This window comes from Leptopilina heterotoma, unplaced genomic scaffold, assembly GCF_015476425.1.
Source record: "Leptopilina heterotoma isolate Lh14 unplaced genomic scaffold, ASM1547642v1 Lhet_60, whole genome shotgun sequence".
Lineage (NCBI taxonomy): Eukaryota > Metazoa > Arthropoda > Insecta > Hymenoptera > Figitidae > Leptopilina > Leptopilina heterotoma.
Window position 1 is genome coordinate 3,955,749 of NW_025111138.1, and position 20,744 is coordinate 3,976,492.

General features: G+C 26.8%; 2 protein-coding genes across 2 annotated transcripts; one reads left to right on the forward strand and one right to left on the reverse strand.

The window, feature by feature from the left end:
* Positions 1–1,495: 1,495 nt before the first annotated feature.
* Positions 1,496–20,469, forward strand: LOC122509531. Its single transcript, XM_043623678.1, has 12 exons — positions 1,496–3,950; positions 4,999–5,144; positions 6,474–6,585; positions 9,538–10,264; positions 12,121–12,347; positions 12,428–12,562; positions 12,766–13,219; positions 13,506–13,570; positions 13,629–13,723; positions 13,803–13,995; positions 17,123–18,068; positions 19,104–20,469. The coding sequence occupies exons 1-12, from the start codon at positions 2,933–2,935 to the stop codon at positions 20,167–20,169; spliced, it is 5,184 nt and encodes a 1,727-aa protein (XP_043479613.1). The 5' UTR covers positions 1,496–2,932; the 3' UTR covers positions 20,170–20,469.
* On the reverse strand, positions 6,636–8,580 carry LOC122509348. Its single transcript, XM_043623337.1, has 2 exons — positions 7,716–8,580; positions 6,636–7,366 (listed from the first exon to the last, which is right to left on the reverse strand). The coding sequence occupies exons 1-2, from the start codon at positions 7,944–7,946 to the stop codon at positions 6,668–6,670; spliced, it is 930 nt and encodes a 309-aa protein (XP_043479272.1). The 5' UTR covers positions 7,947–8,580; the 3' UTR covers positions 6,636–6,667.
* Positions 20,470–20,744: the final 275 nt, after the last annotated feature.

Sequence of the window (20,744 nt, forward strand, 5' to 3'; positions counted from 1 at the left end):
AAAAAATTTAATTATTTATGAAAATAATTGTACTTTTGCGAGGAATTTTTTACAATTTTAAAAAAAGGAATTCTTTCGATAAATTTTTATTATAACTGAATTCTTGCAAATTTTTTCGACGATTTTAATTAAAATTGTATATTGAAAATACATAATTCAATTCTTACATAGAATTTTATTAAAATTGTATTTAAAATAATTAAATTTCTGCAATGAATTTTTCTATTTATGAAAATAATGGAATATGTGCAAAGATGCTTATATAAACTTTTGAAAATAATATATAATAATTAATTAATAAGTCAATAAATAAATTTCTTAAATTTTGAATCTGGAATTATTCAAAAATTGAAGTTGAAAAGTTTAAAAATAATAAATTGTGTAAATAGTAATAATAAATTAATTAATAATAATAATAATTTATAAAAATTGTAAACGCAAATTTTGTGAAGTTCAAATATTTTTTTAATTTTTAAGTAAAGTTATTCGTTAACTTTTTAATTATTTTTTAAAATTCTTTGAAATTCAATTATTTTCAATATCTAATATTTTAATTAAAAATTTCCCAAAAGAATTCAATAATACAAAATAAATTTTTATTAAATTCTTTGCAATAATTAAATTATTTTTAAAAAATTTGATACAATTCGTTTATTAGAATTTAATTATTATTTTCAATACATTTTTAATTAAATTTCTTGAAAGAATTTAATTATTTTCAACAAATTTTAATGAAATTCTTCGTAAGAATTCAATTATTTTTAAAAATTCTAATAAAATTTTTTTAATATAATTTAAAATGAATTTTCGTTAAAATTTTATTAAAATTCTTCAAAAGAACTAAAATTATTTAAAAAAAATTTTGATAAACTATTTATCAGAATTCAATAATTTTAAGCACAATTTTAATTAAATTCCTTGTTCGAACTTAAATTTTCTTCAAAACAATTGAATTTGTATTTTTACTAATTTTTTTTTTCTTTTTGTCTATTATTTGCATAAATAATGAAATTTTTACAGGCATTCACTTATTTAGTTAATTTAATTCTAAATTATTTAAATAAATTTTGTTAATGTTTTTTAGAAGAATTCAATTTTAAGAAATATTCAATTGTTTAATAAATTATTTATTTTTGTATCAAAACAATTGAATTCTCGTAAAAGTGTCTACTTAACAAGAATTTATTGAATTTAAATATTTATTTTAATTTAAATATATTTATTTTAAAAAATTATTCTATTTTTGAATGTAATTTAATTTTGAAATTATGAAAAAATTGAGTCGTCAAATTTAATTTTTTGATAGCTAATTTTTTACTTCTTTTTATCAGTTTTAAATATATACTTTTTGCTACTCTTTTTTGGAATTAATTATCGAGTGCGAAGCATGTAGAAAGAATTTAAAGTAAAATTGAATATTTTCTTTTAAAATACAACAAAATTCAGAATTTTTTCTTATGAATTCTAGAAATTTAATGTTTCCAGTATTTTTGATAAAATTCTCTGACTTTTTCCTGACCTGTGGCAACCCTGCAAGAAAAGGGAGAGAAAAATGATCCAAATTAAGATTTTAAGGGTTATTTTATTCCAAAAGAAAACTTTGAAAGTAAACCCTTTTGAATGATAAATTTCTTCTCTAACTTTGCAAAAATTCGAGACAAAATTAAACCCGGAAGTGTTAAAAATAACTTTTTTTTAAAAATTAAATATTCTTTGAATGAAAGAATTTGGAAAGGTGAAATTAATCATACTCGTCGAGATGAGAAATCAGAGAATATTTCGTGTAAATAAACACCTTTGAAGAATGTGGTGGCTATACGATTTTCTATCGCAAACTTTCGAGCACTCCGGAGGGAGGTATCTTCCGTATGGCTATTTTGGCCATTGCACAAGAAGAATAAAAAGAAAAGGAAGAAAAAGAAGAAGAAGATGATGATGGTGATGATGATGAGAAGAAATAGAAGAGAAAATTGAAACTGCGAAGGCGGAGGAGGAAGAAGAAGAAGAAGAAAGAAAGAAATTGTTTCAAGTGAGGCGCATGCTCACCCATCGCACAGTCTTTCAAAATCCACAGACGGCTTTCTCCTTGTACACGCGGTGGTAGCTTTCGGGCTTTCACCATTCTCGACGTTACCCGTCAACCAGAGTGTGCCCACCTCGAGTCTGGACATCCCGGCGGAAATATGTCGACGCTCATCGCCCAAAATAACCAACCAAAGTGCAATACTTTCCCCCTGTCAACGATTTATTCTTCAATCGAATTTTCTTTTTCTACAATACCGGAAATAATTGTTCTCGTCCTGATGAGGAAGAATTCATTCGTCGCAGGTCAATGACAATTCTCCATTTGATAAAAATTGTTGATAATTCTTGAATTTGTATTTAAGAAAAATTGCAATGTTTGAATTGAAAAATCTTTCGGATAAATTCAAAAATAGAGAATAGTGGCGAGAGGGTAAAATTTTTTGGATGAAGATTCTCTTGACGTCAGGTGATCAAGTGTCATTGAGCCCAGGTTTGAGATTAGGAGGTTGCCACCTCTTCAATAGATTAACCTTGATGCCAGCCTTGCAATCGTTAACGACCCACGTTACAACACTGCCTGCATTTTCAGACGTGTTTCCAAGTTGAGGGCGCTACCAAGCTCTTTTCTCGTCTCTTGGATCATCGCCAGCGATGTCAGTTTAGTTGGACTGCCCTCGTCGACATCTCTCCTCATGATTCGTGACCTCTTAGTTTTTCGAGTTTGTGCTCGGGAAACGGAAGTGAACAACAGCCATGTGGTGTTTTATTTATTTTATTTACCTTATTATTGTGATGATTCAAGAAAAGTTCTAAGTGCAAAACTCCTTTCCGAATAATAATAATGAATCAGGAATAGCTGACAAAATCAAAAACTAATTAATTCAAGAAATGATTACAATTGAATCAAATGGCTGACAAGGTGAATTCCCTATTGACAGTGTCACAATGTCAAAGTCCGAAAATTCAAATTTCCAAATATGCAAAATCAAAGATTCCTGAGAGATGTGAGGAGCAGGAGAAGAGGAAAAATCTCTCTCAATGTGAGAGGCAGAGAAGAAAGGCGAAGATCTACAAGAAGAGACGTGGTCGGGAGAAGATGATTGATTTGGAGAAGTTGCCAACACCACCGCCGGATCCAATGGAGACGAACGTCTTCGACGAGGCCTTTGTGAAGCACAAAGAAAATGAGAATTTGAAAAAGGAATTTCTCGATTATCTCCGAAATCGTCGACCGTCGACCGAAAGTAATACCGGTTCCATATTTCGTTCAGCCTCGAGTTTCGCGGCAAACTTCGACGGCACTGAGGAGGCTTTCGATCATTTGGAAAAGCTCTTCCTTCTCATGGAGCAAGTGATTAATCTTCGCGATCGAAATTCGAAAATGTTCCGAAGACTGAGGGAATTGGAGAGAATAAAAGCGTTGAGAAATGCTGATCGTGAAGTTGAGAGGGCTTTGCTTAATGGTGAGGATGTTGTATTGCCCGAGGAAGATGTTGGTTTTGCCGCATCATTATTGAATGCGATACTCTCCAGTGGACCGGATTTGACGACGACAACGACAACGGCGACGAAGAAGAATTTTCGTTCACCACCAATAATGAGACAGAGGAGTCGATCGATTGGAATTGAAAATCCGGCGATGCGTTTGTCGCAAATTAATCCAGGTGGATTGGGAAATAAGAAACGAATGTCGATTGTCGGTGGACCGAAGGTATCGAAGTGGACCAAAGTCAAGGCTGCATTCAAGTGGGAGAAGGCCGGAACTGTTGAGACAATTGATCCTGAGATCATGAGATTTCTTAAAGTTCCGGACAACAATGACACTTCCACTGGGTCTGGGTCCTCGCCAAGAACTGGTGATCATTCCGGACCACCCAGTCCGAGTACTTTGTCTTCATCTTCCTCGACCGACGAAGTTTTCCAAGGTGAGGGTGATTGACTCTATACACTTCTCTCGTTCGAACTGAAACGTTTATAGCTTTATGTTAAAATAGATTTTTGGCTGGATTTAGCACCAGATTTAGCACAATAATTCAACTTTTCTATTCGTGTTTATTTATTTTTATTTATTTATTTATATTCTCTTTTTTCATTTAGATAAAATTTCTTAATGAACCGCAACTTTTTTTTTTAGTGATATTTATTTATTTATATTTCAACTTTGAATTTTTATTCTAGCCACTTTGTGTCCAAACTCTCTTTTTTTCAAAAAATATTTGCAAAAAGAAATATATAAAACTAAAGAATTTAAATAATTATAAAAAATGAGAAAAACTCATTTCGTGAATTTGTGTGATATTTTTAATTTTCAAAAAATATCTGCGAAGAAAAATAAATAAAATTAGAGAATTGCAATAATTGTAATTTAATAAAAATAAACGAATTTAGTGCCCAAACTCTCTTTTTCATTTTCAAAAAATATAATTGCAAAGAGAACTAATAAAATTAAAAAATTGAAATAATAATTGTAATTAATAAAAAAAAACTAATTCCGTTTCTTTTTAATTTTCAATATCTGCAAAAAATATATTTAAAATTAGAGAATTATTAATAATTATTAATTATTATTATTATTAATTCGTGAAGTAATTAAAAAGAAACTTTAATTGCGTGTCCTAATTGTGTTAAAAAGAGAGTTTTTCTTTTTAATTTTCAAAAAATATTTGCAATAAGAAATTTTATGTAAAATTAGAGAATTTAAATAATTGTAATTAATAAATAAAAACTAATTTCATAAATTTGTATATGCAAAGTTTTTAAAATATTCTTTAATTAATTTTCAATATTTGCAAAAAGAAATATATAAATTTTAGGGTATGTAAATAATTGTTATTAATCGAAAAAAAATTAATTTCGTGAATTTGTGTTTAATTTTCAAAAAATATTCTTCATGGAAAATATGTAAAATTAGAGAATTTAAATAAGTGAAATTAATAAAAAAAAGTACTAATTTCGTGAATTCGATCTTTTTAGGTGTCAACAAAAGGCCACGCTCTGGTCAATTGCCTGTGAGAAGTAAAGAAGACGTTACGAATGATGATTCCTCTCGTCGAAGTCGATCTCTAGACGGCGATGTTCTGATACCTCAAAATATTGCATTTTCCAATCACTTATTGAAGGTAATTAAAATTGCTATACTTAAAATCGCAATTGAAATCGTTTCTAATTAAAAATTAATTGTTTGAAATTTAAATTAAATAAATTTTCCAATATTTAAAGTGAATTTTCGAAAATTAAACTTGAAGATGCAATTTTTAATATTTGCTTTTTGTTAAAATGGTCTTTTGTAATTATTTTGTGAAAAATATTGTAATTTAGGCCATTTTATTACAAAATATTGTAATTATTAAATTTAAATTTTCGAATTTCTTTATTTAAATTTATTTGAATATTTGAAAATTAATATTATTGCTTTTTTTTAAAACCCTTTTTGTAATTATTTTCAAAAAAGTGTAATTTAGGCAATTTTATTACAAATTAATTGCAATTCAAATTGTTTGTAAAAGTTTAAAGTTAATAATTTCTTGAATATTTATAATCAATTTTCGAAAATTAAAATTGTAGATAAAATTAATATTTGCTATTTTTAAAACCGTTTTCTGCAATTATTTTCTAAAAAAAACTGTAATTTCGGCCTTTAAATTACAAAACATTTATGATTATTCAATTTAAATTTTCGAACTTATTTATTTTAATTCATTAAATTTGATTAAATTTTTGAAAATTGAAATTAATATTTGCTTCTTGTTAAAAACGTTTATTGTAATTACTTTGTAACAAAGTTGTAATTTAGTCCTTTTTTATTACACACTAATTGTAATTAAAATTGATTTTAAAAATAAAAATTAAACAATTTCTTCAGAATTCATAGGAAACTTTGAAAAATTAAAATTCTAATTAAAATTACTTTTTAAAAATTGTAATAAAATAATTTCTTTAATAATGATACGAAATTTTCGAAAATGAAAATGAAAATTAATATTTGGTTTTTTTTAAAACTGTTTTTGTGTTTATTTTGAAATAAGATTTTAATTTCGACCTTTTTTTATAACAAAATAATTGTAATTTTTAAATTTAAATTTCCGAAAACCCATATTTATTTAAATTTATATTGAAATTTTGAAAATTAAAATTGGAATTAAATATAATATTTGCTTGTTGATAAAACCTTTTTTTTGTAATTATTATGTGATAAAATTATATGTAGTTTTTGCCTTTCTGTTACAAAATACTTGCAATTAAAATTATTCATAAATATTGAAATGAAATAATTTCTTCAATAATGATAATAAATTTTCGAAAATGCAAATTTTAATTACAGTTAATATTTGGTTTTTTGTAGTTATTTTGTAATAAAAATGTAATTTAGGCCTTTTTATTACAAAATAATTGTAATTTTTAAATTTTCGAATTTATTAATTTAAAAAATTTATTAAAAATATTTAAATTTTCGAAGACTGCAAAGACAAGATTCAAAGTGGCACAAAGTGAAAAGAGCTTTTCTCACTAACACTGTTTCCGTTCCTCCAAGTCCAAGTAGAGTTTCTTCATTCTTCGACGGTAAGTAAAATAGTCAAATTTTTTTTTTTTTTACAATTTTTTTGGTCTTTTTCTCTCCTTTCTTTTTTTCTTTCTTTTTTATTTATTTTTTCATTTTATTCTCTTTTTCCAATTTTTTTCGCAATATCCTTATCATTTTTTTCTGCTTTTTGATAAAGGTGATCGAACGTGATAAATTTTTGGAAAAATCTTCTATTTTTGTTGTGTAGGATTCTGTGACACTTTCTAAGGAATCGGAAAAATTCTTCACCGCTTTGATTTTATAATTTTTTAACTCATCAATTTCTTCGAGAACTTTTTCATTGGACTCTTCAAGAATTTCGATTGCTTTTTTCGTATTTTCCTCGACACAATCCTTTAAGGAATTTGGCGTTTCGCATTTTCGACAAATTTTAATTAAATCAATGGCACTATTTGTGGTTAATTTTGTTTCGGAGATTAATTTTTCTTTTTCGTTTTGTAGAAATTTGATATCCTTGGGCTTTTCGCAATTGCAATATTTCAGTTCGTCGAATACTTTGTAATTTATCATCCACGCTTGATTTCGCTTTTTTATACCGCAAAAACCGTCTAATTTGATTAATTCTTGTAGTTTGTCGTTGATAATTTTTAAAAATTTCTTTCTCTTTGCGGCTTGCTCCGTTTTTTTGTGATTCACTTCCTTCTCGTAGGATTTTATAATGAGATTCGTCGAATTTTCCACGAAATTTGACAATTTCTTCGCATTTTCCTCCACGGATCTTAGAGATTGGAGATAAACGTCAGATATTCTCGAGTTACACTGAAGAGAAATTAAAAAATTTTAATTTGAATCGTTTAAGTAGTTTTTAATTTAAAAATATTTTAATAATTCGAAAAGTGGGTAATAAAGTTGCGGCGCGCTATTAAAATAATATAAAATGGAATATAATTATCCTGTTTTGAAATTCCAAACGAAATATATGAAATATATTTGATATATGAAATTACTCATAACTCAGTTTCATAAACGTTGAATTTGAAATCCTTCAAAATTTACAATAATAAACTTGACGCGCAGTAGAAACAATACTTTAACGTTTTGTTAAATTTAGAAATGAAAATTTTCTGACACCAAAAATAAAAGCTTTATTTAGAGAGGGAGAAACTACTTTTGGTTTATCAGTTTTGCAAGTTTTCTCCTTCTTTGGACATTTTGCAAGTGCTGCTCGATTTTCATCGCATCGATTACGTTCATTAATTTCAATTTTTCCTTCTGATTTCAAATTTTCTTTTATCACTTTGTTGCACGTTTTCTTGCTGGCATATCGAACTAGTAAATATTTCAAATTTTCGAAACAACTATGATGAATTATGGGTACGGAAAATTTGGAAACTAACATACTAAACAAGTTATTTTGACAAAATTTTGAACGTCAAAAGTTGTGACAGATCTCTTCATTTTTTTTTCGGTTAGTAATAAATGACAGACGAAGTTTTGATAATTGAAATGTAACACGGAAACTGTGCCAAAAGGAAATTCAATTTGTGAGAAAGAGAAAAATATTTTCATTTCGGTTTCATTTTCATGGAGTTGATTTATTTTTATTTATCATTTCACTCTATTTCTATTCAGATTTTTTAATTTTGTCACGATTTATTTTTAGGAGTGGATTTTTTTTTAATTGATGAACTTTTTTTTTAATTCTCTAATCTCTACTTATTCTTCTACTTTTGACATTGCTTTTTATTGACATTATTTCCGGTGGTAAAATTTCTAGTCTTCGATTTAAAAAAAATAATTTTTAATGTTCATTCTCGATGCCAGAACATCTAAGTGAACTTCACCTAGCTTTTTGAATGTCGAACTGCAGCAGCTGTTTTCTTATTCCCGTGCCAGACCTCCTTGTCATTTATGAATCTCTAAATCAATCTCAGATTTATGAGACTTTAGGAATTTCGAGGAAGCAAAAGTTAAAGTTGATAGCAGTTCCGGAATCGCTCAATTTTGTATATATGTAAAATTCTAGAAACAGCATTGAGCGTAAAGAATTAAAAATTATTTCAAAAAGAAAAAATCAAAATTACGAAAGTATGAATAAAATTTATCAAATTAATTAAATTAAATATTTAAGAAATTAATAAATTAATAAAATACTACTAAATTCGAATTATTAGAAATAATTTCTATTTCTTTTACAGAGAATTTCCAGCAAAATGTGAAAAATATTTATGTCATGAAAATCGGAGCAAAAATAATGTGAAATGTGATTTCCTTTATGGATATTGCGTTTGGCTAAATCGACACCAAACTGGCAAAAACAATCATTTAACAAAATTCGTTATAATGCGCCAGTTGATTTTCCACTTTTTATAAAAATAGCTTTGAATTCAAGGTTTATAGAGTAGACGTGATTGAAGTTATTTCGTCGGTAATATCGATTACACAAGCAAAAATATTTTTAGATAACGCAAAATACTCATCTTTATGGCGATTGAAGAAATATTTTTTTTCAAAGTCGCCTCAAGAATCTCGAGGAGAAACACGTGTCAGATAAAAAGAAACATTTTTCCGAAATTATTCATTTTACATTTACACACACACAATTATTTTCTCCTTACTGTAACAAAATATTATTTCCCTGAACAATCAAAATTTCTTTTTTTAGTTTTTATCTTATATAAAACCCAGATTAGAAAAATTTAATTTATGATTTATTGAAGAAGAAATAAAAAAAGCTTCTCAAATGAAGATTCAGGGAAGTTCTCCTTCTAAGAATACATCCATAAATTAACTCGACGTTTTCCAGGCTTCTCGCTTATGTATTTTAGTCAGAACTTTCCCCCAAAAAAATTTTAAATTAAAAAACAGACATTACGTTAATTATTCAAGCTCAACATTCACGAAACTATTTCAGGAATATTTCGCATTCCTCATAGATATAACTGTGAATTGAAAAAAATAAATAAATTTTAATACTATTCTTTTTTCAGAAGCAGACATTGGCGAAAGTTACAGTGCAAGTGCAGAAGATTTGGAAACCGATGCAAGTTCCAATGTTCAAGCGGAAATTCAAAGAAACTATCAAATACTTCATGACAAATTAAGTGCAGAATTTTATCGGAAATTAAGCGAATGGGAAAAATTGAAATCAACATCGCCTACGAATCTACCACAATCGAATCTTCATCAGGAGAATAATAATAATAATAACAATAACAACAATAATAATAATTCACGATGTAAATTGATACGCGATAAAGATTCATCGAATGCATTGTTAATTGGTGAAGGACAATTGACGCCAGAATTTAAGAAAAAATTAGACGAATGGAAACGTATAAAAAAAGGTACAACTGGTACAACAACGCCTGAGCAACAGATTTTTAAACGACGATTGACCGATTGGCAAATTTGGCGTGCTCCGGCAAAATCCGAATCAAAAACCGATGGTGAATCATCGAGTAAACCACATCTTTCGGAGGAATTCCTGAAAAAATTGGAAGAATGGAAGAAGATAAAGGCGGCAAGGAATGATGATGAACATGAAGCGGGGAAAAGAGGAGATTCAAATTCGAATAAATCATTTAGGAATAGTAAAGTTTGGAAAACACTGGATGAAAAAGAATTTCAGCCATTAGAGAAACTTCTAGGTAAAATTGAAAAAGTACAGCCCAAGTTACAAAAGCGAAGAAATAAAATTCTGGATAGAGAAGCTAGGTGACGATTTCAATTTTTTTGAATTTTTTACTCTCTAGATTATATTCTTCATCTTCTTAAATTTTATTATTATCATTTTTATTATCTGGGTTGCCACAAAAATTTGATTTTTTTTCTGATTTCCAGACAGAATTTTGACACTTTTCCCTGACCGTAAAGAATATTTTGGATTCACTTTAAAAATGATTAGATACACAAAAAAAATTTTTTATTACATTTATTTACGAATATTATTAATTGTAAAGTTATTCAAGTTATCAATAGGTTTTTCTAAGAAATATATTTTTAATCACAGTCAATATTTTTCCATAGGAATTAAAATTTTCAAATTTTTATAATCTTTGACATTCAGTAATTTACAAGAATTATTACAGTAACTTCTCCAAAATTATTTTCAAGATTCCCATTAAATAATTTTCTAAACTTTTTAAATAAAATTCTTCTCTAAATCAATTATTTTTAACAATTTTTAATAGAAATTATTCAATTAATTGAGAATTTAATTATTCAAATAGAAAAATTAACCTAAAGTAATTCTTAAATCCACTTGTTTACAATTATTCTTTTTATAAATTATAATTACAAAAATTCGACTAGGTAAAATTTTTCAATTAAATATTTAAAAATTCAATCAATTTGAAAAAAAATTAAACAAAAATTTCTGTAAAAAACTAACTTTTTCAGAATTTTTAATTAAAATGATTTAAAATTCAATTTTTTTAAACTTCAATGTGAAACATTTCGAAATTCAATCTGATTCTATCTATTATTAATTAATAATCGTTGTATTCTGATAATCTGTTCACAGTTTGAAGTTAGTTTAAGTTTACTTATTTGTTTCTAAACTTTTTAAATTATTTTTCATTTTAAATGTTTTGAATTTTAAAATTAATTTATTAAAAATCATTGAATTCTTGCACATAAAAAAATTATATTATAATAATTGAATGTAATTTAATTCCTTTGAAGAGGTTTATCAACATTTTTTAAAATAATTGAATTCACACAAAGAATTTCATTATTTATTAAAATAATAAAATTCTTCTGAAGAATTTGAAAATAATTTATTTCTCGATTTATTACAATTATTTAAAATAATTGGATTGCTTTGAAGTAATTCTTTGAATTCCTTGAAAATAATGTAGTTTCTTTATAATTGAAATTGAAACTTAAATAATTGAATTTCTGTGAAGAAAATTTTATTATTTATTAAATAATTGAATTATTTTGAAAATTTTTGAAAATAATTGAATTCTTTTGCTGAATTTGACTTAAATTGTATTGAAAATAATTGAATTCCTGCGAAGAATTTTGTTATTATGTGTAAAAATAATTGAATTTTTATGAAGAATTTTATTTAAATTTTTGAAAATTGAATTTTCAATTGAATTGCTTCGAGGAATTTTGTAAAAATGTTTGCAAATAATTAATTTTTTTGAAGAATGTAATTATTTAAATAATAGAATATTAGAATGTAAATAATCAAAAATGTAATTGAATTCTTTCGATGTTTGAAAATAATTAAATTCTTTTAAGAAATTTTATTAAAATTCTATTGAAAATAATTGAATTCCTGAGAAGAATTTTATTATTTATAAAAATAATTTAATTCTGGGAAGAGTTTTATTAAATTTTTTTGAAAAGAATTGAATTTTTTAGAAGAATTTCTTTAACTTTTTTAATTTTATTTATTTATTTTAATTTTAATTTAATTGTGATTGTAATTTAATTTAAGTTAAATTAATTCAATTCAAAGTTCCAACTTGTGGCAATCCTGTTTTTATTATTTTATTATAATTATAATTTTTTGAAAGCGCATGATTTTTAATTTGAACAAAATATGTTTCTAATCAAAGATTATCCGTGCTGAAACGTAATGCTGGCGATTCGTCACCGCGAAAAAGGGAAGTTCTCGTACACACGCCAACGGGATTTTTTCGATTTGAAGGAATATCACAGGAATTTACACGGAAGTTGTACGAATGGGAAAAGAGTCAAGGAATATCGCCGGAGTTATCTACTTTTAGATTTTTAAATCCCGCTTATAGAATCTCTGCAGATGCGACGCCCACAGAATCGCAACGTGAGATTTATTCTTTCAAAGAAAATAAATTCATATGGGGGAAAATTATCCCAATTTTGAATTTTATTTTTCATTTTTAGATGAAAAGGGAATGCGACCTATTCTCAAACGTTCCAAATCAGTTGGCAGTATTGTTGTCAGTACACGTGAGGAAACTCCGATTCGTCAACTCTCCAGTTTATCGTTAAACGATGTCCAGGAATTGGACGCTCAAGGCAATCACAATTATTCTCAATTTTAATTTTCAATTCTTCTTCATTTTCAATTCTTATCTACTTTCAATACTTTCAATAGTGTTTAATATTTTAATACTAATTTTCGAGTTTTCTTTTTAAAAAAGGACTAAAATGGTTTTTTACCAACAATCGAAAATAAAAAAATTCGTAGTTTTTTTTTAAATTTTTGCTTTTGATTCTAGCAAAGAGAGTGAATTCGGAGCAAACGTTAGCGGAGGAAGAGGTGTCAGAGGAAATTTTAATGGATGATTCAGAGCCAGAAGCAATGATTGTCGATATTGAAGATGTTATTGAAGAAACTGCGAGTCCGATGGCAAAATTGCAACCACATCAGACGCCAGTTTATTGTGTGGCTGCCAGTGAGACGACAAGTATCGCAATTCCTTTAGGAACAGTAACATCGAGTCATGAGCCATCTCCTGTTATTTTATTCGAGGCAGGTGAACTTCATCCAATTACCGCGAGACTTATCGTCAAGAAACAAAGTCTTTCCTCTCATTCCTCGATTGTTTCTGTGATTCAAGAATCGTTCACAAATCCAGTAGCATTTTCAGAAGAATTAATTGATTCTAGAAAAAAAGATGAGGCGCAATCTGTTGTATTCAACGAAATTAAGAGGAGCAAAACTATTCTCAGGTAACGTGATAAACTCCTCATTAAGTTCTTTTCAGTTTTTTTCATTTAAAATAAAATATAAATTATTTAAAACAAAAAAATAAAATTAATTAAAAATTGAAGTCAATGATCACTCCGAGTCCTAGACTCGGAGTGATCGTTAACTTCAATTTTTAATTCTCTGACGATTGAGTGATAGAATCATCATTATTATTAAAAATAAAATTAATTGAAAGTAAAATTAAAAATTAAAAAAGTTATTAAATATAAAATTGAACACAATTTGAAAAGGAAATTTTTTTTACAGGGACATTAACAACAAGAAGGATGAAAAGAACAAGAGAACAAAATCGCAAATGGATAGAAACATAGGTAAGAATACAAATGATGATAAATTTATAAAAGCCAAAGTAGAATCTTCTCATTCTAGGACATCCAGATAATGAAAAATCTCTTGTGACAGACAAGCAAAAATTACGAAGCTCAATTTGTGAAATTTCAGAGCAAAAGCAAACAGACGCATTGGTTTGTATATTTCTACATTTCACAATTTATAATACAAAAAATTGTATAAATTATAATAAAATAATTGAAATATTCACAGGACGAATCGGACGAATGTAGTGATCGAAATAAAAAGATAATCAAAATTAAGGCGAATGATTCGAAATCAAAAGCATCTAATGGGAATGAAAGATTTAAAGATTTCCTAGACACGTCACAAACAGCAGAGTTTAACACAATTATTGATACGTGTCTTGAATCTTCTCAAGATCTAGAAGTTTCTCCCATCAGAGGTCAGTTTACTTTTCTATTAATAAATTAATCAATATTATACTAATACTTTTAGATATCAATTTATTAACAAATATATCAGTTTTATTATTTTTCTACAATTCAAAAACAAAATTTAATATTTCATTTAAACGAAAGTAGAAAATTTTTTAAAAATATCTTAAACTAGCAAATGATACGCGCGCCAGCGCGCAAAACGCGGTTTCCATTTCTTACTATTTTGTAAATTGAAAAAATGTAATATACATTCCTAATAATCGTAAGTTTCCTTTCCGTTAGCAAATTATCTGCATTCATTTGTTTGTTTTGAAAAATAAATTTTGTGGGTTAAGTATTGGCATTTTTTATATATTTTTTAATGTCAAACTTTTTAATGTGGAAAATACTTTACTTATTAAATTGTCTCGACTCTTTGGTAAAAAATCTAAAATTATCAAAAATTCGAAAAATTTCAAAAATCCGGTTTTCTTGAAATTCAACATTTTTTACTCTCTTTTATGGGATTTAGCTTCATTATTTTTGTGCTTTTGGAAAATACTTTACTTATTAAATTGTCTCGACTCTTTGGTAAAAAATCTAAAATTATCAAAAATTCGAAAGAATTCAAAAATCCGATTTTCTTAAAATTCAACATTTTTTCCTCTTTTTTATGGGATTTAGCTTTATTATTTTTGTGCTTTTGGAAAATACTTTACTTATTAAATTGTCTCGACTCTTTGGTAAAAAATCTAAAATTATCAAAAATTCGAAAAAATTCAAAAATCCGATTTTCTTAAAATTCAACATTTTTTCTTTTCTTTTATGGGATTTAGCTTCATTATTTTTGTGCTTTTGGAAAATGCTTTACTTATTTAATAGTCTCGACTCTTTGGTAAAAAATCTAAAATTATCAAAAATTCGAAAAAATTCAAAAATCCGATTTTCTTAAAATTCAACATTTTTTCTTTTCTTTTATGGGATTTAGCTTCATTATTTTTGTGCTTTTGGAAAATACTTTACTTATTAAATTGTCTCGACTCTTTGGTAAAAAATCTAAAATTATCAAAAATTCGAAAGAATTCAAAAATCCGATTTTCTTAAAATTCAACATTTTTTCTTTTCTTTTATGGGATTTAGCTTCATTATTTTTGTGCTTTTGGAAAATACTTTACTTATTAAATTGTCTCGACTCTTTGGTAAAAAATCTAAAATTATCAAAAATTCGAAAAAATTCAAAAATCCGATTTTCTTAAAATTCAACATTTTTTCTTTTCTTTTATGGGATTTAGCTTCATTATTTTTGTGCTTTTGGAAAATGCTTTACTTATTTAATAGTCTCGACTCTTTGGTAAAAAATCTAAAATTATCAAAAATTCGAAAAAATTCAAAAATCCGATTTTCTTAAAATTCAACATTTTTTCTTTTCTTTTATGGGATTTAGCTTCATTATTTTTGTGCTTTTAGAAAATACTTTACTTATTAAATTGTCTCGACTCTTTGGTAAAAAATCTAAAATTATCAAAAATTCGAAAAAATTCAAAAATCCGTTTTTCTTAAAATTCAACATTTTTTCCTCTCTTTTATGGGATTTAGCTTCATTATTTTTGTGCTTTTGGAAAATGCTTTACTTATTTAATAGTCTCGACTCTTTGGTAAAAAATCTAAAATTATCAAAAATTCGAAAAAATTCAAAAATCCGATTTTCTTAAAATTCAACATTTTTTTCTCTCTTTTATAGGATTTAGCTTCATTATTTTTGTGCTTTTGGAAAATACTTTACTTATTAAATTGTCTCGACTCTTTGGTAAAAAATCAAAAATTATTAAAAATTATCGAAAAATCGAATTTCTTAAAATTCAACATTTTTTCTTCTCTTTTATGCTATTTAGCTTTATTATTATTTGAATTTTTATTCAAGAGAAAAAATGGAAAACTGAAAAAATTTAGAAACTTTTAAAAATTCCAGGCCTTTTCCATGATTTCCCTGATTTCCAGAAGCCTTTTAAAAATTCCATACCATTTCCATGATTTCCATGATTTCCATGATTTCCAGATTCTGTAGGAACCCTGCTTTTGTCTGACTTTCTTCTAAATTATCGAATTCAGTGATTTCTGGGGTGAATTTGGTTAAGTTGTAAAATGTTTAATTTCTATTTGAATTCGTTTTTTTTAATGTAGAAAATCTGATGTTAATTCGCTATTTCAAGTAAAACTTTTTTCAGTTTGTAATAATTATTATTTTTTTAAAAAGTATTTAATTTAAAATGGCTTTATAAAATAAGCAATGCAAAAGATGACCCAGATACTAATTCTAATTGTTCTAGCCATAGTTTAAGTCTAGTAATGTAAATTCTATTTAAATTGAGACCACTGAGTGAAATTATTTGAATTTTAGTTAGTTAAATCTCTTTGTTAGGTTATAATAATTATTTCTTTAAAATTTTTTAAATTGTTTAAAATAAGCAGTCTCATACAACATTCCCGCGCGCTTGCGCGCGGATAGTTTGGCTAGTTTTGAAGAATAAACATCAATTTTTGAATGATTACAGAATTAAAATTTAAAGAATTCACTTATTAAGTACATAATATTAAATATTCTTATTTATTATTATTCAAAAATTTTAATAACATTTGTCGAAAGAATTTCATTATTCTCATAAATAATAAAATTCTTCATAAGAATTCAATCATTTTCAATACAATTTTAATAGAATTTCTCGAAATAATACAATTATTTAAAAAATTTTTAACAATTTTATTTTTATTTGACTTGAAAGATTGATAATTTTCTTTTAATTTAATTACATAATTTTTATCAAGTAATAAATTCATTTAAATATATTTTTCAAAATATTAATTAAAATTGATGATTTTCAAGAATTTTAATATAAATTCAATTATTTTCAACAATTTTGATGAAATTCTTTTTAAAATTTTTAATGAAATTCCTTCAAAAAATTCAATTATTTTTAAAAATTTGGATAAAACATTTTTCGAAAAAATTTAATTATTTTTATGAATTGTAAAATTCATAAATAATGAATTCTTCATAAAATTCAATTATTTTCAAATAAGCAAACAGCAAATAACTTCAAACTGCGAACAGATTACCGGAATACAACGATTATTAATATAAAATTTATTTTCCAGATTATGTAAATGCCATTCTGGTAACAAACCTATCGGAACCGGATTCAAATAAAGAATCCTTAAGAGAACTAGAAACGAAGAAAAAATCGAGAAGAATAATAAAAAGTGAGAGGAATATTTCCGACCAGAGGGAAAATGAAAATTCACTCACAATAACAGTCAATGATCTTGCTTCAGGAACAAAGGCCTTTGAAAACTCTCGTAGAAAATGTAGTTTAGAAGAAGACGACGTTGTCATCACTGTAAATCGTGATATTCGACCAAAGAAAGTGTTAAAAACACGTCGATTAACAGACACTCAAGTTGGATATCAATGGAGATCGAAAATACTGGACGAAATCGATTTACCTCGAGAATCGGCTCCACTCACTGTCTCAGCATATCAAGAAACGCCGGACGTTGAAAGAATAATAATAAACGAAAGTACTCTAAATAAAATTATCGTCCCAACCGCGAGTACCGAACCAATTGTGCAAGAATCAAATTTACCAGAAGACGCTAACGATCCAAAATTAACAATTAAATTAGATTCTGAAGATGTAGCATCTAAACGAGAAAAACAAGAATCACGAAGTGTTTTCATTAAGACGAAGAGAATGATTTTCTCGCCATTTCGAAGAAATAGTAAGGAGAAAGGATGTGAGACTCCAAAGGAAATGCAAAAGGATGATAATGATGATTTGAATGTAGTGTCTAGTAAAGTGGTTGTTAAATGCATTCAAAGTACTTCCACGTCCGAAACTCAGGTTCCGATTCAGCCCTGGGCTAATTTACATAGAACAAGATCTAATTCTGAATCACCGTGTTCGCGCGAGAGAAAACGAATAATTGATTCCACCGAGCAGAGGCGACCGCCTTTGCCTCAATCTCCAATTCTTTCCCGTAAGGAATATCGACGATCGTCTCCAAAGGAAACTGCGCCAAGCATACGAATGATGATTCAAAGGTAATTCAATAGGGTCTCAAAAAAAAATTTATTTTTGTTTTTTCCTAACTTTTTCCTGATTTCTAGACAGTTTTGACTTTTTTCTTGACCCTAAAAAATATTTTAATTCACTCTAAAAATATTTAGAAACTCAAAAAATATTGTACATTTATTTTCGAATATCTTTAATTGTAAAATTATTCAAAACATCAAGTTTTTTCTAATTAAATATTTAATTATTACCATTTTTCCATAAGAATTAAGATTTTTAAAATTTTCAAATTTCAAATCTTTTGAAATTTAATAATTTATATAAATTATTTCCAATCTTAATTCTTATGGAAAAATTATAATAATTAAATATTTAATTAAAAAAGCTTGATGTTTTGAATAATTTTACAATAAGAATCACTGTAATTTCTCAAAAATTATTTTCAAGATTTTAATTCAATTATTTTCTAGAATTTTTAAAGTAAAATTCTTCTCTAATTTAATTATTTTTAATTGCTTTTGAGAAAGTTCCTTAATAATTCAATTATTTGTTCAAAGAAAAAAAAGTAATTATTTAAAAGTTTTTAAAATTCAATTTCTCTAAAACTTCAATTTGCAACTTTTTGAAATTTGATCTATATTAATAATATTTGATAATAAATTAATATTTTAAAATATAAAAATAATTACTTATAAATTATTGTATAAAAATTAATTAATATTAATGCATAATTCGTATTTTTAAAACTTATTTTCTAAGAAAAACAGAATTTTATTTATTTTAATGTCTTGTTCTTTGTAGAATTAAAACCATTAATTTTTAGAAAATTCATATCACTTTCGTCCTAAATAGTTAATAATTGTTACTAATACAAATTTAGTGAATAAGTTTTGTGATACCAGATTACATTCTCTGTCTTTTCTCTGTGTTAATTTTGTTCAACTAAAAAACAAATCGAAGTAAATATTTTAACCTTTTTGTAAATTTATTTAATTCTACCTAATTAATTAATTTAATAAAATGTTTGTAGTTTGCAGATTGATAGATTTTTTTAATTTGTATAGATATAATCAAAAGTTGGAGGACGCGGGAAGTCCAGCAAGTAGCGGAAGTGGTTCACCAATTTGGCGATCACCCGTCACCGAGAGAAGAGTTCGCACACAAATGGAAAAGTATCAGGAAGAAGTGAGAAAAGCAATTGCTGGACCGCCCCGTCGTGATGTTCTAAAAAGCGCGAGTACCAGTTTAATTCGCGACAATCCCACAGGATCTCCTCTCAATTCCCCACTAGCCGAAAGATCCCACAAAACTGAAATTCTAAAAAGTACAAGTGCCGATTTCACCAGAAATCGCCTTTTCTCCACAGTTCACAATATCAAAATTGACGAAGAGAAGGATTCAAAAAGAATAAACCTTCCCAATGAATCATTGCGCCTGTCATCGAAAATTGAAAAACCACAAGAAAATATCTCTCCCGATTTAATACACAAACTAGAAGCACTATCGTCAGCTGCATCTCAAAACAATCGAAATTCCCTACCATCAAGTTCAAGTACAAAACATTCGATGCAATCACTAGCGACAAATTTACTCGACGATTCACAGGCAGAGGAAAGTGATGATTCATCATCGCCACTAAAAATTCGTGCCCAAATGATTCAGAAGGCAAAAGAAGATTTTCTCTCCCGCGGTCCATCGTGCTATTCCCATGATCCGTCCACTGACAGTCGACACGACGAAATTGTCTTCGATTCAGGCACCGAATCAGTTGATTACGAGGATCGTCCCGATTTAATTAAATCGGCCAGCGCTGGAATGATAAACGTTGATCCGGATACTTTCGAAAGACTTGCGACAAATCGTGGCTGTGAATCACTGCCAAGATCGGTGAAGAAAATCAGCAACACTCCCAATCGTTTTAGTCAAATTGCAAATAAATTTCGACGCGCAAAACTTAAGAAGGCCAAGGAGAAAGAGAGTAAAATGAGTACTGTTTCAATGCTCTGTAGACAGAGTCTCTTGGTTGATATTCAACTTGAGGGAGCTTCGAAAAGTTGTCCCACGTCACCATCGCCTCATCGTGAGGACGACGACTGTAATCGTTTCAAAAAACATCGCGAAAGTAATTAAAAATTTAGACAATCCAAGTGTTTAATAATAGTTTTTTTTTTAATAAACGAGCCAAAGAATTATATCTACCAAAAAGAAACAAATTCAAATATTTTTTCATTTAAATAGAAAAATATAGTTTGTAAAAAATTTAATCTTACATTAAAAATTAATTAATCTTCAAAAATTAATGTAAAATTAATTAATTAATTAATTAATTAATCGACAAATTAGTAAGACTAGAGAATAACAAAAATGTAGAAATATTATTCATGTAGTCTAGAATCATTTTTTTACAATTTTTTAATATATCTATACTTTCAATTTATTGAAAAAACTTACTGTCAACTGTTTTTTTTATTATAAAAAAAGTATAAAATAAATATTTCCAGAAAGGAAATTTTCAGTTTTTAAAAATCTTTTTTCACCTCAATCTTCTTTTTTCTCTTTCCTTAAAGAAGACTTTCTTTCTCTTTCCACAGAGTTGCCACAAAAATTTAATTTTGTTTTTCCCTGACTTTTCCCTGAGTTGCAGAAAAAATTTTGACTTTTTCTCTGACCCCGAAGAATATTCTGATTTACTCCAAAAATTATTA